The 25495-nt window shown below is 39.8% G+C and overlaps 1 protein-coding gene across 1 annotated transcript in view; it reads right to left on the bottom strand.

Moving 5' to 3' along the window:
• Positions 1 to 25495, bottom strand: part of LOC117462600 (MAM and LDL-receptor class A domain-containing protein 1) — a 32614-nt gene that overhangs the window by 927 nt on the left and 6192 nt on the right. The window contains exons 10-44 of the mRNA XM_034104873.1: positions 25124 to 25383; positions 24730 to 24820; positions 24507 to 24647; positions 23622 to 23753; positions 19598 to 19752; positions 19194 to 19284; positions 18981 to 19100; positions 17488 to 17590; positions 17264 to 17414; positions 16935 to 17154; positions 15933 to 16056; positions 15422 to 15551; positions 15242 to 15317; positions 14540 to 14695; positions 13791 to 13916; positions 13016 to 13231; positions 12806 to 12925; positions 11807 to 11968; positions 11558 to 11643; positions 10849 to 11016; positions 10236 to 10382; positions 10040 to 10142; positions 8612 to 8734; positions 8361 to 8460; positions 8033 to 8192; positions 7166 to 7280; positions 6881 to 7024; positions 5810 to 6000; positions 4977 to 5142; positions 3479 to 3697; positions 2930 to 3108; positions 2160 to 2397; positions 1349 to 1508; positions 1143 to 1257; positions 564 to 684 (exon numbers count right to left, since the gene is read on the bottom strand). Coding sequence (XP_033960764.1) covers positions 564 to 684; positions 1143 to 1257; positions 1349 to 1508; positions 2160 to 2397; positions 2930 to 3108; positions 3479 to 3697; positions 4977 to 5142; positions 5810 to 6000; positions 6881 to 7024; positions 7166 to 7280; positions 8033 to 8192; positions 8361 to 8460; positions 8612 to 8734; positions 10040 to 10142; positions 10236 to 10382; positions 10849 to 11016; positions 11558 to 11643; positions 11807 to 11968; positions 12806 to 12925; positions 13016 to 13231; positions 13791 to 13916; positions 14540 to 14695; positions 15242 to 15317; positions 15422 to 15551; positions 15933 to 16056; positions 16935 to 17154; positions 17264 to 17414; positions 17488 to 17590; positions 18981 to 19100; positions 19194 to 19284; positions 19598 to 19752; positions 23622 to 23753; positions 24507 to 24647; positions 24730 to 24820; positions 25124 to 25383 — 5109 coding nt within the window. The remainder of the gene's footprint in view (positions 1 to 563; positions 685 to 1142; positions 1258 to 1348; positions 1509 to 2159; positions 2398 to 2929; positions 3109 to 3478; positions 3698 to 4976; positions 5143 to 5809; positions 6001 to 6880; positions 7025 to 7165; positions 7281 to 8032; positions 8193 to 8360; positions 8461 to 8611; positions 8735 to 10039; positions 10143 to 10235; positions 10383 to 10848; positions 11017 to 11557; positions 11644 to 11806; positions 11969 to 12805; positions 12926 to 13015; positions 13232 to 13790; positions 13917 to 14539; positions 14696 to 15241; positions 15318 to 15421; positions 15552 to 15932; positions 16057 to 16934; positions 17155 to 17263; positions 17415 to 17487; positions 17591 to 18980; positions 19101 to 19193; positions 19285 to 19597; positions 19753 to 23621; positions 23754 to 24506; positions 24648 to 24729; positions 24821 to 25123; positions 25384 to 25495) is intronic.

Here is a 25495-nt window from a genome sequence, read left to right as displayed (position 1 = left end):
ACACGGGTGGTAGCGGGATTATCTGATTTCTGTATAACAATAATCAGATATGGTTCATAAAGATAACCAACAGTAGTTGGCAGGATAAACTCATGTGCAAACACAATAAAACACATTTGTTTGGCATCATGACAGCTTCCGATGAGTCTTATCGTTATCTGCATCTCTTGATTAACTGATTCAAGTTGAGGAATGCCACTAAATGAGTCCGTGGGAAAGTTAAGTGTCATCCTTCCATATGAGGTGCTAACTGTTTGTTACTGTGATACATTAAAAACACGATCTGTAAACAACATAGCAAGGTGTGCTAGAAAACAGGCACAAAGTATGAAAGACTATAATGGGATTTGTTGACAGGTTAAAAAAAAAAAGGTTGGTTAATAATGCACACATACATTTGTTTATACTAATATCAATGTGTACTAATGATTTTTGGATAAATAGTTTTTTTCTTATTTACATTTGACATTACTTAATGGGAAAATAACCCTGCAGAACATACATTTTCCTTTCTCTTGCTGAATGTATGCCAGTTTAAGAGGGTCAAATGGTTGTCAGGTTACCATTATCATCATCAGGAGGGCCGATGGGGGGCTCTGAGTAGCAGCCGCCAGGGCGGACGCTGATGTCATCAAGAGCAACGTCCCCTCCTGGATTCATCCCCCGCTGATACACAAACACAAACTGCGACAAAAAGATTGTTTAATGTCAAAATACAAATCAGAAATGTCAGATATCACATGAGGAAAAACACTTCATTCATTTTGTTTAGTTATGTATGGGACTTTTATCTAAATATTTGTAATGAAATGTTGAACACAATTACCTCATTCAAACATTCAAATAAGTTTAGAAGTCAAACTCAAAGGCATCTGAAATGTAACAAGATATCTGGACTAGATACTGTCAAATCTTAAAATAAAAAATGTACAAGTGGTGGAGTAAAAGTACATAATTTCCCTCTTAAATATAAATAAAGTAGCATAAAAGTCAAACCAGGTCTAAATTATATTACAGTTCTTGTGTAAATGTAGTTGATAACTTCCCACAGCTGGAAAATACCAACACGTCAAACCCTGATTTTTCTCATACTAACACTACATGCATTTGTTCTGATAGATAAAACAAAAATACTTCATTACCCAGAATGCCTCATTATGTTTCACAGTCACACTGGCCTCCTTCCACCTGTCTCCCTTGTTTCCTGTCTCAATCCACTTCAGCATCCCTTCTTCGTTGCCACCTGAATGCATTGTTCTATGAGACAGGGCAGCACAAGTTAAATCATTTTAAGAGTACGGTTCATGATTTATGTTCCTCTCGTCATCAGACACTAACTGCTCGTTACCTGTCGTTTGTGTAAACTCTGAGAGTCCCAATGTGGCTGCCATACATGTGGTACCAGAATGTGAGACAGTGACCTCTAGTGGCCGGCTGGAAGACGTCGCTGATCAAGAAGGAATTGTCCCCCCACTCGCCCACTGAGTTATCCACATACAGATAATAACCTGGTGGAAACATGACAAGATCAAACAATATACCTGATAGAAAGTAAAGCTTATTATATAACATGATATAGTCAACATCATTTCAAACTAGTATACAATCTAGAGCCAAAGCTTCCAAAGTGTAATTTTTACAATTTCTACCAAACTGAGCCATTCTCACACATTTCACAAGTAGGCTACTACTGTTTTGTTTCACGCACAAAAGATAAAAATGCATTAAAATGGATGTAACTAATCACTGTCATATTCTAGAATGTGAACAAATATAATCTCTCTAGCATTTTGTATACTGTAAATAATTACATTTTTGTTGGAACAGTGAATTTCATAAAAAACAACGCTGACATTATGTACTGTACAAACTGGCATTGAAAGGGTTAAGATTCTGAAAATGAATGCATATCTGGTACTTATAATCAGAAATTATGTTTGTTAGAAGATGTGGATTGAAAATAATATTAGTATATATATTTGGGAATTTGTTGAGGCAGATATTTGTTTAAAAGTGTTTAAAATTTCCCTCGAAACTTTTAACATTCTACTTACTCTTTAGTGAAAATGCAGACGTGATTTACAACTGAATTTAGTTTTTTGATTGTGTAAATTAATTGGATTTGGTCACACAGAGGTATAGGATGTCCGTTTCATTACCGTGTGTTGAGTTGGTGGTGTGGTCCACACTGGGTCCGGTGCTGGGGTTTGTGGAGGCCCCCCTGCCTCGGAGCCAGTCCTCCTGGTCCACGTCCCCTCCCAGGTTGCTCCAGCTGCACGTGTTGATTTCAAAGTCACAATGTCCCGGAGGAGGACACTGAGCGTCCGTCAGATGCACATCGTCAAAGGCCATGTCCCCCTCCTGCGTGGGGCCGGTCTTCACACCTTCTACCACGATCTGAAACACAAAGTGAGGAACATTAAACTGCTAACTGTAAATATTAATATATATAGAGAAAAATTTGAATTATATAGGTATTTTTAGGCTTATTTTTATCACATTAAAGTCTAAATTTGAGACAGTTCTAGACTCGAGGCATTAAAAAAGGAACGGGAAAATGTTTAAAGTAACTTTCCTTTTTCTTTTTAAACTAATAGCATGGGCCATTAATGGGGCGGTTCACTTATGTACCCTTTAAGGCTGGGTTTGCAACAATAAATAAAACAAGTTTGTATTTCAATATAATATCAGTTTTATGTGTAGAGGTTGCGAGATATGAGACATGTACTGTAACTCAAGCTGTCAAGTAAATGTAATAAAGTAAAAGAGTAAAAATGTATTGGATGCCATAACAAATAAAAAACTTGTTCTTAAGTTCACTACTTGAGTAATTTATTTTACCTTCAAGCATTGTCTATGAATATCACTTTTTCCCAAAACGTCTGTGTGTGATCAGCAGACTGTTTGGTTGCGGATCTTGGTCACTCACCCTGTAAGGCTGCACCCGGGGCAGCAGTGACGCCTGAGCGAACCTCCACAGCCGGCCCTGGTCTCCTGACTGAGAGAAAATCAGAGCTTCCTTCCCTTCTTCGCTCTGCTGGTAAACATTCAGCATGCCAACACCTCTGCCGTACATGTGGTACCACAGCTGCACACAGACCCCTTTACCTGAAGGGCCACAGGAAGGAGAACGAGATCACATGAAAAACGAAAGAAATGTACACCTTTAACGGCATAGATGTCCAGATATTTTAGTTTGATTCAGTTTAGTTTATTCTAAGTACGTTTCATTAATGATATGACAGTCAGTCATTTTTCTTTTTAATTCAAATGTTTTACTATAAGGGATGAAGACACTGTATGTTTAATGAACTTAAAGGCACGTTTATTGGGCAGGGAGAGGAGATCCTATACATCCTAAAGTCAAACCCTTTAATCATATTGTATTCAAATGCATTAAATCAGGTGTTTTCTTTGTAAGACGTTCAACTTAATGTTTGGTTCTGTGTGAATCATCTGTCCTGTCTGACTGTCTCACCTGCAGGGTACAGAGGTGAAGACATTTGAGCTGTCTGTCCCTGGAGGTCGTCTGTAGAGGAGGACAGGAAGTAGTAATGTCCGGTGGGGGTGTTGGTGGTGTGGTCGCTGTCCGGCCCGGTGTGGGGGTTGTGTGTGGAGCCCATCTCTCTGACCCAGTCCGAGTCATCGTCGCTCTGCTGCTGCCAGTCACAGCTGCCCTCCTCAAAGTCACACACATCTACAAGATAATGTTTTGGGAAGCATTATCAGAGTTACTTCTGCATGGAAAGATAATGGTAACTTTTGCACTCATTATTGCTTAAACACTATGTATGAGGCCCAGTCTAATAGGGATATTAAACATGTATCCTTTAAATGTAGTTGTGTCAAGGAGGGATGCAAAATGTATTCGCATTTTATGGAAATCGCAATATGGACTAGTTTGATATTCAAATCACAAGTACAACTATATTTTTTGTTAAAGGTTGAATATGCGTGAAAATAGCATTTTGAATTAAATAATGTGGAGCTACAGAGTCCTCCTTGCCTACAAATGGTATTTTACAGACAAAGAAAAAACACAGTATAAAAGTTTCTTGTATTTTTCAAATATTATAAGAAGTATCATAAAATAATTATCAGTTCCTCCACTTTCATATTGCCCAACAAAGTATCACATACAGTAAATAAATGAGAGGTATTTATTTTGATACCCCTTTAGACCAGGGGTGTCAAACTCAATTTCATCACGGGCCAAGTAGGAATTATGGTTGCACTCAAAGGGCCGGATGTAACTTTAAGACTATATCAAAATACATATATATATATAATATATATTAAATAATGTATTATATTACATGATTGCCTCTGCATTGGATTATTATCTGATAGGGTAATAACTTCATAATTAACTATGTCTGAAAGCAGAAGTCTAGGGCAAGTAATTGCAAGTCTCTTCAGTGAGAGCGTCACAAAATGATTTAAAAAGAAAAGCCAAATTAAAAAGTAAAACAAATAATTGACATTTTGAAAATAAAGTGACATTTTGGAGAGAAAAAAGTGAAAAAAAAGTGAAATTCTGAGAAAAAAAGTCAAATTTGAGATGCATTGTGGGACATGTAGTTTATGGGCAACGTGCTTCTGTAAGTCGCCATGTGACCGTATAATAAACATATAATATTCTTTCAGAGCTCTTGTGGGGCCACAGAAAATGAAGTCGCGGGCCGGATTTGGCCCCTGGGCCTTGAGTTTGACACCCCTGCTTTAGACAGTATACAAGTCTATAAGAGCCAGTAAGGAGGGAGCGAAGGTTGAGTGGATATGATTCACAGTCTATGGATTCACCGAGGAGGGGAAGGAGTTTTTTTTATGTGCCTCGACTACCTCTTTTCTAGTTATTTTACTCAGTCTTTAACATTTCGATTCACATTAAAACAAACAAATCACTGGAAATGACGGTGCAACTAAACTAACATGTTTCTTTCTGTATTTGTTTCCTGCAGCTTCAGTTGTATTACCAAAGGCGGGACATGGTCCACTGATGAGGGAGATGTCATCGATGGCTATGTCTCCCGCCTCCCCCCCCACCGTCGCCTCGAGAATCACTTGGTGGACTTCCTGCAAGGTCACATGAGTCCTCGCCAGCCGCCACTCGTCCCCCTGATTTCCTGATTTTTGCCACACCTACAGGAAAGACATGAGGCTGATTCACTCAATGAGGATGTGAGGATGCTTTTGCAACACCGGGGCATGCACTGAAACTGTGAATGCACTCATTATACAATGCATTAATGTCATTGTGCAACAAGGATTTCACAACTATGCAAAAAGTATAATAACAGAGCAGGAGCAGTCACCAATATTTCTCAACCTCACAACCGTTCAGTTTGTTAACATTGTAGTAAAGGGAAGTCAAGTAAAGTGTCCAGACTCCAACAAGTGGCCTCCTCTGACCCCTGTAACCCTTAAGCTTGTTAAAACATAAAAAACTATCATTATTATTATTTTAAGCAAGTACACGGTGGTATTACTTTGCTGACTGCTTGCTCTTGCAACAACATCTCCATTATTTTATTTTACTCTGTTTCGTCTTGCACTATTTTATTTAATTTTTTTAATTTTGTTGTATTGTTTTATGTACTATACATACTGTATATTATGTTGCATTGTTGGAGGACCTTGGGACTTCAGTTTTCATTGCCATATCTACACTGTAGCTACAGTGCATATGAAAATAAAGCCTTTACAATTGAGTGTGTGTTGGAGAGGCTGAAGTGGTGGACTTATAACCTTTACCAGCATTTAAAAAAAAAATAGATTAGCAAAATACATTCTTGTGCATTTTATTTACCAATGTTCTCTTCAAGCGATCAGCTGTTTGCAGGAGCATCTTCAAGGATCCAACAGTAGCTCCGAACATGTGGTACCAAAATGTGAAACAGTATCCCTTTCCACCAGCAGGTGGCAGCAGCAGCAGAGACTTCAGCTGGGCCTTATCTCCCTTCACACTTGGTGCTGAGCTCTCGATGTAAAGGTACTTCCCTGTGAAAGAACAAAAACAGTAATAAATCCAAAACACAATGAAAGTGTATTTGCAATGCCTTGTCACATGTTGTATAAACCAATGAGCCGTGAAGAATAATGAACTTAAAAGAAGAAAATGAGAAGTTTAGAGGAAAGGTTTTAGAAAAGTAAAATGTGGCTATTCGAAGGCAAATTACAATTTCCTAAATTCTGATCAACAAAGAGTAATTGCTATCATTGTAAAAGCTGCCTTGTGATTATTTGTGAAATCATTGTTATTTTAAAACAAGTATTCTGTGGTATTACTTTGTTGTGCTGGTTGTTTGTTGTAGTTGTTTACCAGAATGGGATGACCAGTATGAGTGTGGTGTAACTGCTGTTAAGCGTTATTTAGTCACTCTTCGGTTTTTGTGACTTTTCTTTTCTTGTGACAGTTATTTCCCAGTAATGGTCACTTTAGCTACACTGAAAGATAAAGATAAAAAAAACTAACTTACGGTAAAACTTTTCTTCCATGAATCCGGTTAACAGGTCCAAAAATTATTTAATTGTATTCATACTTCAATTGTGGATTTGAACTCACATGCTTAAATGGTTCTTACTGGTCAGTTGCTGATCTTTGTCATTATATAATCATTATTTGTTGTGAATATTCCTACTTCCTTATTGTTTCAAGTTGCATGCTTTATTTATGAGGATTGTAATTGTGTACTTATGTCTATCTTTTACCTTTGACCTATCCATAGTGTTTGTAGCTGCAGCACATTTAGCTTAATGTTGATCTTGCTTGCTGCAAAGGAACAGCCGATGCTGTACTTCCTGTATTAAATGTAACTGAGAAGTAATACAAATACTCTCTAGTTATTTGTATGTTTTAGGAGACTGAAGTTAAAGTGACCTGTGCTGGTAGAGTGGTCTCCTGTGGGCCCGGTGTTGGGGGTCTCGGTTGGACCCGTCCTGCTGAGCCAGTCCAACTCGTCTTCAGCGCCTTGAACCCAAACACACAGCCCGTCTTCGAAAGAGCAGCCACAGGCAGACAGAGCTGAGGAGGGAGACGTGGATTTATTAGGAGCCACATTTCTGAGTTTTTCTGACATTTTGAACAAAGTATACAATCTGTGAATTATCCCTAGTACTCATGTCCAATTCCTTCACATGCAATTCAGATATGAACCTTACACACCTGGTGGTTGGTAGGATTTTTCACAGTTTAGAAAAGAGATATCATCCACAGCAACAACCTGGTCTCCAGCAGTAGTGTCCGTCTGAGTCACTTTATTCACGCTACTGAACCAAACCTGAAAGAGAGATGGTTCCATTCATGCTTTTGACGATAGTTGTCCTTAACAACAAAGAAAACTACACTTAAACACCCTGCACATGGACATATTTTGGAAAATGTAAAGTAGTTTCTAACATTTACCCACAATCCTCACCCTCATGCAGTGATATTGACATCCCCTACTCTTTCACTGTTTTGTTAATCATTTCCTTTCCCTAGTTTTTTAAAAATACACTCACTTGCCAGTTCATTTGGTACACAAGTCAAAGACAGTCCAAAATATAAATAGGTGTTGAATTGGATTGAGATGTGATATCCTAATCCTTTTTTTCTGTATGGAAGCTTTTGTATCCATGGTGTTTACGTGATTTTGTTTTTCTTTAAGGGGAGATACTACAGGTATAGGGTAAACTAAAGTCTACTCTACATTACCAAACCAGTTCCTCAGTTAATTACTAACACCTAGATAATTCGTTTTTGTATTACAAGTATTCAGAAATGTGATTTTTAGTTATGCAAATAATGCATTATTCATTGCTTACTTTTGTTAAATTTAGGAGAAATACACAGATGCAAATAGAAAATTAATTAAAATAAAAACCTAAATGTGTACTAGTTCTTTGGCACTAGTTTGAGGAAGACTCAAAAGCCCCAAAAAAAGAAGTTTGCCTGCAGTTTCCCGCCTTAATATGTCACTTGTCTGTACGCCCTTCTTGTTTGGATTAAAACATAATGAATCTGTTAGATGTAGGATACACAGTTGCACACCTTATAAGTCTGGGGGCTCAGGCCTACGGGCAGATGCTCTGGGGTCCAATGGGAGACAGTGTTTTGACTGCGTGACCACAGGATTGCTTCACTCCCCTCAGCTTGCTGCATAAGCACTCTGAGTGACCCAGCACTCTCTGCGCGGATGTGGAAGTGAAACCTGCGTTAAGGAAAGAAGGAAGTTAGAAGGGGAGAGTGTTGGATTGGGAAGAAAGACGAGGGCGGTGGAGAGTGTTGAGCAATTCATACTTTACATTTTCAACACTAACAAAGAACATATTTTACAGATACTAGGAAGGTTAATGTTGTGGATATTAGTGTCACTTACAGAATCTGGCAGAAGGGAGATGCAGGGGGGAGTGGGGGACTCTGGAGGCGGGCTTCACTCTGCGTGGACCCCTGACTTAAATTCACACTCATGTAGTAACCTGAGAACAAGGAAAAACAACCAAAATAAATAAAGTAGACCCCTTAACATGCTGAGTGTAGTTATGAGGATTTCTAAGCAATGTTTTCCCTAAAGATCTGGTCCTTTGGGTCTATTTACATTAAAATAATTGAAGCTAATAATGAAGCAACCTGTGTCTGTGGTGTGATCAGTCGGCGGCTCGGTGTTGTTACTGGCTTCCTGTCTCCGCCACATCATCTGTCCTTCGCTGGTGTCCGTCCATCGGCATTGGTCGCTCTCAAATGTGCACCCACCTAAAAGATAAAGACAAGGCGTGAGTAATACTGCTGGGAAACAACGGAGGCGAAAATTGGTTCATGATTCACATGTTTTTGAAAATAAGTCTGCTTTTGTAACATCTTGTTGCTAACATTATTTAATTCCGACCTTTTACTAAATCTTGTGGTAGAAAAGGTTGACCTTTGTTAGTGAACCAGTAAAGTCATTTTCCTTTAAATTAAACACTGCCAGATTTGGCCACTCGGCTGTCATCAGAACTTGCATATACCTGGGCGGCAGACACCCTATCCGTTTTTAAGAGTGCGCTTAAGACCTTCCTTTTTGATAAAGCTTATAGTTAGGGCTGATTAGATTCAGCCCCTAGTTTTGCTGATATAGGCTTAGTTTGTCGGGGGACATCTTACTTCTTCCTTCTCTCTGTCTATACCTGTGTACTCTCATGTTCCGATTAACCCAGCCTCCCCAAATGTCTTTCTTTTTGGTGTCTATATACGCTGGGATCCGGAGTCATGGATGATCCTGCGGTCCTGTGTCCTGGATCGCGAGCGCTGGATCTTGAGTCGTGGCTGTGGTCCTGGATCATAGGTCCTGGATGGATATCCTCGTGGATTCATCTTCCTATTATACACACATGCATTTCCAAACATTTGGACTACCTATGTTGCAAATGTATTATCTTTTCAATTTACACACGGCATCTATTGCACGTCTGTCCGTCCTGGGAGAGGGATCCCTCCTCTGTTGCTCTCCCTGAGGTTTCTCCCATTTTTCCCTTTAAACTGGGTTTTCTTTGGAAGTTTTTCCTTGTACGATGTGAGGGTCTAAGGACAGAGGGTGTCGTATTGTCATACTGATATTCTGTACACACTGTGAAGACCACTGAGACAAATGTATCATTTGTGATATTGGGCTATATAAATAAACATTGATTGATTGATTGATTGACCTCACATACAAATATATTTTGGTGAAAACAAGAAGTGTTTTGAGATTGGGGTTACATTAGCATCATGTAAATAATGTCTTAAAAAATGTAAAAAAAGGTTTCAGCTTCCTTATCATTGTCTTATTGTGCAATACTGTACATTCAGCATGAAAACATATTCTTTCTCAACTTTTATGTATATTCATTTTGACCCACATGCTCAAATTATTTCTCCCCGCTAAAACGAATGCGAGTTACCATCCTGATTTTACTTTCTGGCAGCCTGCTAATGGATCTAGGAAAATCTAAGATGTCATTTCTTTTTTTGTAAGAAATTGTAGTCTGTAAATAAAATGGTAGAAGCATTTGTATGTGCATGCAACAGATAGCTCACCACAGCCATCCTCGTCCTCCCCCTGCGGGCAGTCTGCATGATAATCACACTTTAAAGAAGCCAGAATACACACAGTTGACCGCCAACAGAAGAACTCATTACCCTGCAACACAGAGAAAGAAAACAGCTCTGGATTATATTCCACAGGACTACAGTTTGATGTTTCACAATAGGAGCTTATTATTTAAAGTATTACCTGACAGGGTGTAGGGGGGGCAGAGGTGGGGGGTGTGTCAGGCAGTTTGTTGTTGTCAGGGTCAAATTCACACTCCCTGGAGAAAGAGATGTCGTCCAGCGCAACCATCCCCCTGATCCCATCACCTCGCCCATATCTGAAGACAAGCTGAGAAGTAGAGGAGGAGACACTCTTAAAAAAAAACTAGAAGTTATTAGGTTTTTTTGGATCTTAGAGGAGCTCAAATATATTGATATTGTTTTAAGTCAAACCCATATTTCAAGCCAGGCTTTTATGTAATTTTGTAGTGTCAATTCCCTCTTTCAAACATGTCGTCATTTGACCCATTAGCCTCGAAAGTCCCTGCTCTCTAGCAGGGACTTTCGAGGGGGTAAAAAGGTTCGCATGAACTACTTTTAGTACCGGCTCTTTTTGGTGTGAACGCGATCATGAACTAAGTTTGCATGAACCTTTGTGGGAAAAGTACCGCAGTGTGAACGCACATTAAATATTGAACAGCTTTAAAAAAGATGTATTTCCTCTTTGAGATCTCTTATGATTGATACAAATAAGAGAATTATTCATAAAGTAGGCCTGGGCTGTCATTTACTGAATTGTGTGCCTCTTTACTGACCTTGCTAATAGACAAAGTGGAGAACGTGACCTCTGCTCTCTGCCAGCTGTAGCTCTGGGAGTTTTCTCCGAGCCACAACACAGCGTCGTCTCTCCCAGTGCGAAGTGTGCGGCCCCGGGCTGTCAGTCGGCCTGCAGCGTCGCCCAGGCTGAAGAAGAAGAATCTCACCTGCACGGAAACAACACCAGCCCTCACAGTGAGCAGACGTACATAAAAGAGGCCATGCTATGCTTTAAAAACAATAAAGCCATTACTTTTATCTAAATAATCTTATCTGTCTCATGAACTGTGATCAACCTGCATTAGTGGTTACTCATTTACTTTAGATCAGATTAAGCGTTTGATAATAAAAGCTATGCACACTCTGCAGATACAGACATTGCCAAACAATTGAGTAATTTCTGATTTCTTACAGTGTGTCTCGGTAAAATCCTGCTCATTATGCCTTTTTCTTTAGATCTATCATTAGATTTTACATTTTAATTCCTATATTTAGTTTATAACAACATATCTGTAAAACGTATGCAACTCTAACCAGCATGATGTGTACTGTGTGTTGAGTGCTAATGACCAAATGTTAGCATGCTTTATCTATATGCATCTATATGCATTTTTATCAGCTTGTCAGTATGGCACTCATGTCAACTTTTACACAGTTATTCACCTCTTTCATCTTGATATGATATTACATGCACCCTTGAATACTCACAGTGCAATTGGAGCTGGGTCGTAAAGTTTTGGAGAGAATCTCTGACGTCTGATCAGTCAGCTCAGCCCCAGGGATAACATAGTGACCTGTATAATGATGAAATAAGAAAATACAATCGTAAGTTAACATTACACAACATTACTTTTTACAGTAGTAAACTGAATAAATGACGGATTTTCCATCTAGTGAGTTATTCAGTCAAAGCCCATGAGTTTTACCTAAATGCCAGCAGCTCAGAGAGAGATATACCTGCATCAGAGTTTTTGGTGTGATCCCTCGGAGGCCCGTGATTGGGCCAGGCTTCCTCTCCTTTGCGATGCGTCCAATCAGCTCCTGCTGTGTCTACGTGACTTTGCTCCCAGAAACACAGGCCTTGTTCAAAGCTGCAGCGCTCCAAAACACCTTGTTGTTCTACATTTTGTATTATTTTCAGGTAAAAGGGAGTGAGAGGTAGACAAGTTGAAAACTGTTCCTGGAGGAAAATGAACCTGTGAATGTGTAGAGCTTGTTCTTATTGCTTAATCAATTATTTTTGTAACTCTAAAAAACCATCAGAAAACAGTGGAAAATGCCATGAAAGGGGACATCTTTACATTTCTTGTTATGTAAGACAGTCAAAAAAAGGAAAGCAGCACTCTAAGATTTGAGAAGCTGAAAGCAGTTGGTCAGTTATGGTAAAAAATAAATAATATACACTATTATAAAAACAAACAGCTTCCAATACATTTTCCATCCAACCAATAATTACCTAGTCATTGCAGCTCTATGATTGTGTAATGCATTTCTACAGCACGCTACACTTGCACACAGATCATTCACATCACATACTTTTATATTTCTACTTACGACCTACTAAAATATATACAATAATGTATAAATACATTTATCTCACTTATACGGTAAGAACTGAACTCCTAAACATTTAGCGGATGTTATGAAACAGTGTTCAGGACAAGGGGAAGTACACAGGGAGTGTCTGTGTGACTTGATGAATCAACCATAACAGTATATGTTACGTGGCCCCGTGCACTCTTTTGCATATCATGTATTTGTTTTTGCTATGTTTGTAAAATGTCATTTTCTTAAATGTTTTATGTGAGGGACTGCGTCTGGAAATTAGCTCAAAGCTAAATCTGGCATATTTACGCTTGACACATTTGGTTGTCCCTGCTAAATAAATGATTAAATAAATACAATTTCAGTATTTTTAACATATTTTGTAACCTTAAAACATTTGTGATGTCTCACCACAGTTGTTCTCATCAGACCGGTCCCCACAGTCATCGCTGAAGTCACACACTTGGTTTAGCCCGACACACACACTGTTGTTGCACGTAAACATATTCTCTGGACACGAGGGCTGGGGCTCTGAGAAAACCAAACGTATTTCAAGAATCAGCTTGAGAAGAAAAGAAGACAGCTGAAATAAAGTGTGTGTTGGTACAGCAGGTCACCTACCTGGCAGGGAGCAGTTGGTGAAATCTATGTCATCGATGGCCATGTGTCCGGGCCGGTTGAAAGTCCTCGAGGCTTCAAACAGGATGGTGAAGGCCACCGGGATGCGACCAACCGTTACCTCACCGTGACGCCACACATCTCCATGGTTACCAGACAGCCACCACAGTGCGGTGGTCCTGGAGCCGTCGTGCAGCAGCACCTTCAGCTCCTCCATGTCTGTACCAATGAGAAGAGTTAAAGTTACTATGAGGAGAATGGTTGCCAGTTAAAGGGTAGACATTTTATTTAAGAATATATTTTGTGGTTTTGACAATTACTGGGAGGCAAGATCAACAAAGAAAGAACAGAAAATGAAAACAAAAGAAAGTTAAAGAACAGGCATTGCAAAGCTTTCTGTAATACTGAGTGTGATGACCAACAGCCACTAGGCAATCAACAGCAGAATGCATAAAGTTAAGAGCATGCACCGCTGAAAAGAGTAAACATATTCAAGACCTGGACTTCAAGTATGTGTAGAAAGTTTTGAATAGCAATACTGACTTTGGGTAAGCCAAGCATTGCAAGGCTATGCAACCTGCAACCCGCATTAAGTGTATAACAAAAAAAAAAGGAAATAAAAAAGAGTTGTGTCCTCATATCACCTGCTCCCAAAAGAAATGTAGGCGCTATAATCAGATGATGACCTTATGACACAAGTGAGGGTTCACTGCTGCTTCTGTCCCCAGGGACAGCCACAATTTAAATAAAAGTTCCTTGTAGTTTATTTTAAACATACCTTCTCCAAACATGTTGTAGTAGAAGTGCAGTGTGCAGGTGGCGCTGGTCTGGTTCATGATGGGACTCTGCACAGCAGCAGGGGTCATTTCGGTTCCCTGGTCCGGCTCCAAGGCCATGTACCAACCTGGCATAAACAGATAAGAACCCAAAGCGTTTCATTATAGAATAATCTTCCCACACACAGTCAGCAGCAGTCAGTTTAAATTGAGTTTCGTATACAATGCAGGAAGTTTTTGCCCTTCTTTATTGTCTTTTCAGAGCTTAGGGCATTTTATTTTTGGTGTGATAGCAGCTGACCTAACAGCATTACCCTGAATTCATAAACATTATATTTCATTTATAATTTCCATTCAAATCAAGGAATCCAAGCCAGAACAACAACAGGATGGGGATGTAGAAGCTGTGGTTAAACCTAAAGCCGACAATGCAACCATAACTATTGAAAAAGAGGAAACATATTCTGCTTATTCAGCCTTTTCTTACCCTTGTAAAAACACATTTTTTACGATTAAAAATGTATGATAAAAAAAACTAAAGGTCTTTCTTCTTTCCGCTTTGCAGGGTTGTAACTATGATGAGTTATTATATGAAGGGAAATCCAGATTGATACACATTATGTTTGCTTTTTTATGGAATCCAAAGTCCAGAGCATCACAAATGTTGGTAACCTCTTTGCTCTGCCTTGTATTGCTGTTAGTGGCCTTCACATTAGATCCAGATGCAGAAGCAGAATGAGTGGAGGCTCACCCAGTCCAGAGCCCACTGTGTTGTCCACGGAGGGTCCAGTGTTCCCAGTAGTATTCCTTGTTCTCGTCCACTGACACTGGCCTGCACTGATGTCCTCCCAGCCACATGTGCCGTTTTCAAATGAGCAACCCACAAATCCCAAACCTGTCTCATTCACTAAAAGAAAAAGGAAAAAACGTGTTTATTATTTATTGAATTATCATCAGACATATTGGCATAAAGAAACTTGAAAAGCTCCCTTACAGTCAAGATGCACAACTTTAGTGGATCATAAAATATCAAGCATTGAAATATTGCAGTCTTAAGATGCTCCTACTTTTATATGGATGTCGGTTTCAAACCACAGCAAAGGCCAACATGTTACCGGAAACACACTAGATAAGATTTCTTTTTTTAGCCAAGCTGCTTGCAGGAATGCCTATTGCTATCTAAGCAGCTGTTGAACATCTGAGGTCCCGGTCACTTAAAAGAATGTGTAGTCAGCAGTCGATGACAATATAAAACAGTCCATTATATATATAGATTTCTCAGAAATACTTAGGCACTGGAATCATGAGAATTTAGTCATTCATGTGGACAGATTAGATTAGGCTGATGGATCCGGTAATACACAAGATTAGCCACTGACATGCAGATACAAACAGTCTATAATTACCCGGGGTCCATGTAGTAGATATTGAAATAAAAAAGCAATATCAGTACCTTGACAAAGGCCTGGAGTGACAGTGATGTCATCGATGGCAATAAATCCTCTGTTAGTCTCTGCTTCGATCAGCAGCTGAACATGAGGTAGTTGAGAGAAGCAGGGAACATATTTGCTTAAATATCCTGTCATTCTCTTATTGTTTATTGATGTCTACCACTCAGCCTCTGTTATATTACCTGGAAAGGTTTCGTCCTCTCTAAAGATTGAGAGAACTTGGTCCAGCGGTGTCCACTGCTGTTACTGTTGAACATCGGTTTCTCCTTCGATGGCCCTGAACGCATCAACACCTTCAACGTCCCCGAGGCACTGACAAACAACAGTCATGTTATTATGTGACATGTGAAAACAGCTAATTACTCTATTATCTATCAAGTTTAATTTGTTCTACTTTGACTTGCTATATTTAACGTGGATCATCTTTTTACAGTTTCTTGATAGCTCAAACCTTTTCTTTGTTCAAAATTGACATTTTTGCATACAACTCTCACAGTGTGTACAAAGTGAACTCTGTCACAGGATCTTCTTTGTCTTGCACAAAGTGAGGGAGGCCGGTGATTCACGTCTAAATGCCACTTGTGCTCACTTTCTGAGGAAGTCGATGAGGAAACTAAACAGGATGAAGTGCATCCTCCGCATTGTCACAAACTGATCAGTGTGAAAGGTCGTGGTTCGTCATGTAGTGCTGACCTGCTGTCCATATGGTACCAGAAGGTGAGACAGGAGGCGCTGTCTCTGGGTACGATCCACTCTGACACAGCCTGAGAGACGCTGCTGTGGGTTTGGTGCAGTGAGGAGCTCAACAAGAACTGACCTAAATGCAAAGACAAGAATTAGATGATTAAGATTTGCATTACCTGATTATTGCATTGTCATTTAATGGTGCACCAACAAGAGGGAATTATTTCCAATGCAAGCTATCATCTGTGAATGCTACACATTCTTTTTGGCTGTTGGAACCTTTCAAACTTTAAATGCATCATGATCAATGTCAGTAAGAGAAAGATACATATTTGATAATGATTTTGTAGCCTTCTCATTTTAAAGTTGCTTTTGTAGAACAGACATAAGGATGTGATTTGTGGGGCAGGGCGGATGTGATTTCAGCAACAGGACATAAGTCAGAGATAAAAACAGAAGTTAATAAGTAACAGACTGTCAGTTTAACAGCTGCTAACGTGGCGCAAATGAATCATTGATGGTTGTTGAGTTAATTAGTCAGCTAACTTTAAACCCAAATAATTCCTGAGGCTTTTCAAATGAACAAATGTTAATTATTGCTGGGATTTCTACTGAAATTGCCTTTCCATATATGTTTTATTATTTAAAAGTGGCAATAGACAAGTTAGGGTTATTTTTTTGAGTGGTAGACTTACCACATCATTTTCCCCAAAGCTTTATTAACGATATAATACATTTACAATTGTTTAACCATTTCCTCTATCTTGGGATAGCTACCGATAGCGATTTCTTTTTGGTTGTGCAAAGGTTGACACAGTTCCTTTGTGCCATGTGTCGTACCCGTTGGCAGACAGAAATGTGTGGTGAATGACTTTTGGGAACCAATTTAAACTCAGATTGTGTTATTGTCCTATAGCCACTACACTGTGCATTAAACATTTACTTCCTAATGATAAATTAAAGCAAAAAAACCCTAGATAATTCCATTGTAAGGTACATCAAAGTTGGTACCCTGTGGGGTCTGAGTGGTGTGGTCTGTGGGCGGTCCCTGGGAGCCCCCCCGTGCCAACACCCAGTCGTGTCCATCTTCTTTGGGGATGTTGACCCAGGTGCACTGTCCGGACTCAAAGTCGCAGCTTCCTGGAGGACTGCAGGCCCCGTCCCTCACAGAAACATCATCTAACTTCACTGTAGCGATGGTGCCCGTCACATGATCTGCCTTAAACACCACCTGGTGAAAGATAGGAACTGTTATAGGAAGTAGACCAATGGGAGACAGGGAAAAGGCAGTTTTATTGGCAGGAAGTGTTGGAAATAGAAAATTAGAAAAAGCTGCTTACACGGAATTGTGCAGGGGAGGACACAGTGACCTCTGCCACCTCCCAGCCTGCAGAGGGCGCTTCAGATCGTTGCCAAAGTGCATCCTCCAGCTCCCAGCTGCGCAGCAAATGCACGGCAAGGATGTTACTAGACCCCGCAGGTATCCAGTACCTGAACAAGTACAGCAGACCATTAAATATGCATCAGACAACAGTGTATAAACATAAGGCAGCACTAGACTCACCAGAAGCGAACACATATCTCTGTAGCTGAAAGAAACTCAGGTGTGAGCAGCTGAGCTACCTCAGCCTGTGTAGAGTTGGATGTCATCCCAGTCATGTAGAAACCTAACACAAAGAGACAGGTCAAGTATCTACATTGTACAAATAGTAAGACATCAAAATGTGATTATGAAACAGTTCTAGCTAGCTAATTTTAATCTAACTATCAAAGGACAAAGGTCTTCCACACTTCATATCCACAATGTCTGAGTTGCTGTCAGCTAAATGCTAAATGTAAGTTATAGGACATTCCTAAGTTCATCATCTTATTTTAGCATGCTAGCATTTGCACAAGGCTAGAGGAAAGTCGTTAGTTCAAAGTTATATTTAAACTGATTCCCAGATTTGGAACAGTCGCTCAAACAGATAACAACTTCATAATATTGTCTGATTTACTTGTAATTAACCAAGCATTAAAACCATCATCTAGATCAGTGGTTCCCAACCTGGGGGGCCCGGGGGGCCCGGGGGGCCAAATATCGCAGGAGGGGCGCCAGGCCTCAGATGATTTGAGGCCAAATATCATATTTAGACTTTTTTGTCCTCCATATAATTAGCAATACATCATCAAAAGCCTTGTCTCTACATTACAATAAAATATAAAAAATAATTAATTAATTTCAATACAAATTCAAGTTAGTAGCTATTAAAGGCATAAAAAGACAGAAATGTATAATTCTTTCTTTAATAAAAATGTTTCTTCTGCCCGTAAAGTGTCCAAACCAGGCTTTTCTGGATAAGCGCATTTTTAAAACATAGTCATTGTCCATGCCGGTTTCAGTTGGATTATTTGTCACAGTTGCTCCGATCAGATCGGTCTCCTCCATTTTGTAGATTATTTACGACTTTTGAATCCACATAAACACATCGGCAAAATCCTGCTTACTTTGAGCATGTGTTTTAAACAGTTTAATCCCTTTGTGAATTGTTTCCACTTGCGCCGTCCTTTAATTTCTTCATACAGCGGGAATCCAAATGAATTAATCCTGAGTCCAATAACCATCAAAGTCACTCAATATTGCTCCTTAATTACGCTTTCATCCTCCTTTAACAAAATACTTCACATTCATCCAGTTTGTGACAGTAGTTGTAGCATTTTTGAGACTTTTAAACTTGAATTACCGCTGTTGTGGGGGGGTAATTAAAGGGGCCAAATCAGGCTCTTGGTAGATTTGATTTCGGCACGCAGGATAATTTTTAGTTACTATTAGTTCTGGCCCGCCGGTATATTGCACGCACACCTTCACTCAATCCTGAGGATTTCCTCAGGTTTAATATGTGCAATAAGTTCATTTCAATAAGTTTTGCAATAAACATTGAACCAGTCAGGCCCTCGACTAGTGCCGATTTTTAAAATGTTGGCCCACTGTGTATTTGAGTTTGACACCCCTGATCTAGATGATTGCACTGCTCTTACAGTAAATCGCATAATTTGGGCATGAAGGTTGCTACTCACCATTTTCAGTTCCATAGGTGTGATCCACATCATTTTTTGTTCCTATTTCGCGAATCCATCGACCCTTATGTCTGACATCGTTCTCAAAGTCACACCAATTTGAATCAAAGCCGCATAAATCTGAAAGGGGGAAATAAGTTATAATGTATATAATCTATATGTTTGTTTTTCATTGCTGTGAAAAGTAAGCAATGGCAGTTTGTGTTTACACACTCTGATTACTGCAGCCCCCCTCCCTCACTGTAATGTCATCAATGGCTATGAATCCTTGGCTGTTGGTGTTTCTATGGCCTCTGAACATCACCTGTAGATGAAGGAGAAAAACGTACGCCATTTAACAAAAACTATAATTTTCGCAAAATATTGATATCAGCATAAAACATATAAAAATGCAAAGCATGCGAGCAAGGATATGTGGTTGAGTTCAATTTTACCATTTTTGTATTGTTCATGTCAACTGTTACTTGTGCGTTAATCCACTCTGAGTTCTGGGTTCCTCGACGAGTCCAGGCAAACAGTTCAGAAGAAGATTTCTGAAACAAAGCAAACTATTATTCCTTTGAATGTATCAATGACTGTAACAGACGGTTTAAAGAAGCTCTAACTAGGGTACATACTGTCTCAACCAGCAGGTCCAGAGTGGATACTGAAGGCCCGAGCATGAAGAACCAGAATCCAACACAGAAACGTGATGAAAAATCAACGACAGGAACAGAGACGTCTGCTCTCTCCCCGTTCTTAGATCCAGATCCATTCAGCAGTAAGAAGAAGCCTTGGTGGATAATAAAACACAGAGAGGACTGCCAGACTGTGAGGAAACACTGAATACTGCAGCATGGTGCTACATCAGAGTATTCTGTCCATTCTATGATTGACAAGGCAGTGCAGCTGTTCCATTTAATAGTTTTGTAATCAACCAAAAATGTGCCATTAGAAATAAATCCATTATTGGATTTCAAAGCTAAGGCGCTTTTCTTCCTCGACTTTAATACAAATTTGTAGTGGATGTTTGTAGCAGTTTTTTCTCTGTGTCTGTTTAATTGATGGTTTCTATGCCTGTATTAGATTTTGTATTTTATTTCCGAAAAGCCTAACCAGGAACAATGTCTGCAAATAAGCTACGACTAGAAGACTAAACTACATCAGTTGCAACTCATTTAAGTCTTACAATACCCAACATGTTTTGTTTAAATCAGATAAACTCTAGACTACTATACTACTACTCGAGAAACTAGAACTTGAAAAATAGTAGTAAAACACAAACATAAATCTGAATTATGTGCCAAATCTAGGATAAGAAAGGGTTAATGTTTAGGGTTGAAACTATCTGAAATATCGATGTTGATTTCAATATTTAATCATTAAATCATTAAGTCCATGAAAAGTATTAAAATGTCTTGTGTTGCCTACAAATCCTCAAATCTGATTTGTTTTTGCTTTAAAAAAAGAATGACTAAAACAGTTAATCATGTTGATTTATATCTTGGGGATGTTTCTCTACAGTCACAGCATATCTTCCTTGGACAAACACACTGCGTTATCTAACACAAACAGTGCAATGTATCACAGACAACTGATCCTATTTACAGCTCCTCTTTGGTTACATATCTTTTCAGGTATAGTTCAGTTCCTGTGTAAGCCTCCTTACAACTTTGGTGATTATTTTGTCAATATTCAATACCTTGCTTATTTTCAAGAGTGTGATCATACTGAGGTCCATCCCATGGCTCGTGCGCTTGAAGTCCGTTACTGAGAGTCCATTTCAGATCATCATTGACCTCCTGGACCCAACTACATAGACCTGTTTCAAAAATTATTTTTTAAATTCTTATTACTTAAAATACTACATTTGTAATAATAGATAATGAATAAAAAATAGAACATTTGCTTGAAAGTATGCAAATATCCGAATGGCCTCAAGTACAACTCAAAAACGTAATAGAGAGATCACATTAACATATTTAATTACAAAAGCTGAATTAGGCTAGGGTAGCTGAAAGTCTTCAGATTGTTCAGTTTTTGATTGAATTATTTTGGCCACAAGCCTTAACAACAAAATTAGAAGATTCCCCGTCCCTTGTTTTTCTTGGTAACCTTTTTCAAAAGTGCAGTCCATGGCGGAGGCAGGAGCGGTGGTTGTCGTAGTAACAGGGTTTGGAGTGGTGGTCGGGAAAATGTCATCACAAAACTGTCCTCTGATGATGTGGATATCGTCCAGGGCGAAGCTCGCGCCAATACATTTGGGACAACTGGCATGTAAAATAATCTGTAATGAAGAATGACGGTTAGTTCAGAGTTTTTACCTCATGTCACTTTATCAGGGTTTATTATGAAACAAGACATGTCACATTACTTGGTGAGACCCTGATGCATTGTAATCCACCCTGTCTTGTTTCCACGTGTCATTTAAAGATCCTCTTGTACTCCACACAGGACGCAGCCCAGCACTCTCATTCACAAACATTGTGAGGTTAATATCTGAGGGCCCTGGAAGCAACAAAATTAATCATCAAAAGATGGAATTTACATTTGATGACAAAAACAATAATTTATATTTGTAGGATAATCAGATGTGTGATAAGGCATGCACATCAGAGCGCCAATGCAAAACCAGAAGCCCTCTTGTACCGCGTTCTCTGATTCTTGGATCCTTGTTCTTATTCATCAAACCATCCTACGTTTTTGGATATACATTTAGTCAAAGTGCACCTATCATGCTATTTTTAGGCAATAGCATAGGTTTCAGATATATACAAATATATAAAAAACATGTCTATGAAGTGTTTTGCTCAAAATACCATAATAATGCTGATTTTGGGTATAAAGCTTAAATAAAAAAAAATAATTGATAAAAAAAAGGAGGGGGCTGAGCTCATGCGGGACCCGGCAGCTACTGCGGTGATGAAACGCCATATCATGGATTATCAAGGATTATTTCTGAAACAGTATGGAGCTCAAAGGCTTTCTCTCTTGCCGGTTATACCACAAGGTGAGTTCCTTTTTATTTCCTGCTTCTTCACACACATGCTCTCCAGTGGTTAGCTGTGAGTGTTAGCGATGCTAATGTAAACACTATATTACGTCCAAAACAGTCGGGCATTGTTTCTGATAGCAACTTTCTGATAGTGCTGTGGATCCACATTTCCGATATTAGGTCATATCGGACGCAAATCTGGATCTGCTCCGTTGTACAGCCGTTTTTAGAGATGTGGGTACGGAGGAAAAGAGAGAGGGTTTTATTTTCTGATGCTGCGTGAGTTCCCTGACACAAAAAAGTGCATTTTGCATGATAGGTCCTCTTTAAGTTCAATGCACAATGGAAGTAAAGAGTAGTGGCTAGATGAAGAATTGCATTGATTGAAACTGCAAACTTTTGTTTTGTTGTTACTGTTATTTGTTTTTATCCAAATAACAATGATAATTGAAATTACAAAGATTTCTAACTTGCTGCCTTCTCTATCCTCTCTCTCTAACCTGGAGATTGTAACATGCTTACTGATGCTGTCATGTATCTCACTTAAAGTGGACCTACAGTATCATGCTATATTTATATATTGTAGGGCCATACCTATATAAAGTATAAATATATATATTTTTTCAAAATACCAAACAGATCCTGCATTTTAGCCATGCCTCATTTCGCTCTATTTGCTCTTTCCAGCCCTGTTGTTTCAGGGGCTGATTCTGTGACGTAGCTTTAATGCAAATGAGCTGCAGCTGACCACGCCCCCCTGCAGGAGAGGGGAGCTGGTCTGAGATCAGCTGCTGTGCTGTCAGAAGAGGGGGAGAAAAAGAGATCTCCGTCCTCCGTGTTTTATTCTTATATGATTATATAGAGTCGTTATTCATTTGTTTTAAAGCTCAATAAATAACAAAGAAGACCTTTGACCGGCACTTTTCTAATTTTCACCGGAAGATTTAAACTTTAACGGACATGTTGACCGGCGGAAAAAAATCTAACTGAAACTCTGCCGCACGGTCCCCTCGTTCCTTGGAAGAGGCGGAGAGGTGGGTGTTTGTCATCTGCTGGTGGACTACCGGAGAGAATTACAGCGAGGGAGCAAACACTTGCCTCGGGGAGGGAGAAAAAGAGCCACAGCGGAGAATAAACAGAAGGGCAACCATGGCAACCATGCGTGGGAAGTCTTCTTTGCTGCTTTTGTGGCAGACTACAGCGCCACTTACAGGCCTGGCATATGTACTACAGCGTCTCCAGCGCTTTCTAGCGGCAATGGCCGGCCGTGGCCCAACCCCACATTCCCCTGATAGGTGGAGCGTTGGCCATATCGGCGGAGCTCCTCGTTCCTGACTTCAGATAATTTTTAAATCTGTATCAGTCTGTATCAGATCTGTTGCAGTCCCGTTTTTAGAGATTTGGCAATGGAGGAAAAGAGAGAGGGTTGTGTTTTCTGACACTTGGTGAGTTCCCTGACACACCGGGGACACATATTCATGTATAAAAGACATACAAAAGTTCATTTTGCATGATAGGTCCCCTTTCAGGTCAAATCAATTCAGATCATTTTTTATACAGGGGTTAAATCCATGCTTGTAGCTGCTTATGGTCCCCTCTTTCTCCATATTTACTGTTATGTCAAATTATAAAAAAGTTTAAATAAAGAATGAAAAGACTGTTCTTACCATATTGAAGCCAACCGTGGACATAGTGCCAGATCTCCAGGCAAGCTCGGTCTACTCCCTCCATCGTCTCACTCTCCAGTTGGGCAGTTTCTCCTTTCGAATAGTCAGACGGCTGGAAGAATGCAAAGTGACCTGTAGAGGGTTCAAAGCAACATAAACAATCCAGAAGAATCATTTCCGACAGTGTCCTGCACATAGGTTGTTGCATGATTCACATTTATAGAAGGTTCATTTGTCACCTGAAGTCTGAGTGGCGGCTTAAAGTTTGAGAGCATAAAGGCAGTCGCTTGGCCCACTATATTCCCGAATGGTCTTTAGATTTCACCCCTGGGACCTATTTACCAAATGGCGAGTTTTCCGCAGATGTTTCCTCCTATACAACAAAAGTCGGACCTGGCAAGTACTTCCAGAGGGAGATTATCTCCGCCACACTCCCCCTCCCCCCTTGCCTAAACCACCTCCATTGGACTCCTTTGTTTACTTCCTTACCAGATTGACATCACTGTGTTACAGTACATTCGTGCTTCTATTGGCTTCAACACATTGTACATGACAGGCTGAGGGGCGGGACATAATAGCGGTGGACCAATCACAACAGAGCCAGCCAGCTAACCAATCAGAGCAGACTGGGCTCTGGTTTCAGACAGAGGGGGAAAAGAGCTGCTGCAGCAGTATGAGGAAAATAAAGCACTTTTTAAACATTACATGTCACAGTAGAGGCACAAAATACAAATATGAAAACTGAAAATTAGCACAACAGGACCCCTTTAAGTCGGTAGTATAAATTAGTCAGGTGCATGCATGAACATTTTAGGTAACTTCCTCCCACTCATATTGTTTCTATAATAATCATGCAGCTAGTTGAATTTGTTTATTTTTTCTTACCTAAAGCAGAATTTGTGGAGTGGTCCTTTTTTGGAATAAGGCTATCAACGCTGTCACCTGAGAGCCAGTCCCAGTCCAAACCGGACTCTGTAGGACGATTATTCACCCAACCACAGAAGTCCATTTCAAAGTCACAAAATCCTGCGAGGGATAACACATATAGTTTGCAACATACATGCAATATGAAAAAAACTAACTCAAATCCACACAACAGGTCACTAACCTGCTGCGGGACAGGCGCCATTCAGAACTATGAGGTCGTCAATGGCGATATCTCTCCTCGGTTCAACCCCAACCACAGCTTCAAAAACCACCTGTCACTCAGACACAATGCATTTTAACTTGTTAAACAACTTGTTTTATTTCCACATGGCTTTGTGTTTAACATAGTATGAGTGAGAGAGTGCAGGCTTCAGGAAAAGCTGAGCTCAATTAAATAATCGACACTTATTGTATTGGCAGGCGAAAAAGGTATAAATGTACGTGCATGAGTGTGGAAACTGAATAATATATAGTTATAAAATAATTTAAAGAATGTTGTAAGATGCTTTTTTGCCCTGATTTAGCAATAGTTTATTTACCAGTCTTTACCTGATATCAAACACACTACCAAGTACCTGATACATTGCACCAGAACTGAGTGTCACTCGTCCGTGCCGCCAGTGTTTTCCCTGATCTCCATTTCTGCTCCAGAGCTCTTCACTGTTTCCGTCAGCAGTTTGAAGGAGAACACGGAGATCCCCCACTCCACTTCCCTCCATGTAATACCAGAACATTAGGCATTCCCCGTCAGCAGGGGTGGGCTCCATCACTGCAGTCATCACCGCAACTCTGGACCCAGCAGGCTGGCTCCACAGCTGGGCACTCAGGTAATAACCTGCACAGTAAGGGCGGAGTTATGCACACGCTGATTCATTTATTTGTATATGCATGTACGTTTGAGCCTGGGATCACACAAAAGTAATGTACAATGACTTCAAATCATCATC

This window comes from Pseudochaenichthys georgianus, chromosome 17 (assembly GCF_902827115.2).
Source record: "Pseudochaenichthys georgianus chromosome 17, fPseGeo1.2, whole genome shotgun sequence".
NCBI classification, from domain to species: domain Eukaryota; kingdom Metazoa; phylum Chordata; class Actinopteri; order Perciformes; family Channichthyidae; genus Pseudochaenichthys; species Pseudochaenichthys georgianus.
The sequence above is the reverse complement of the archived record's forward strand: the minus strand, read 5'-3'. Positions and strand labels throughout refer to the sequence as shown.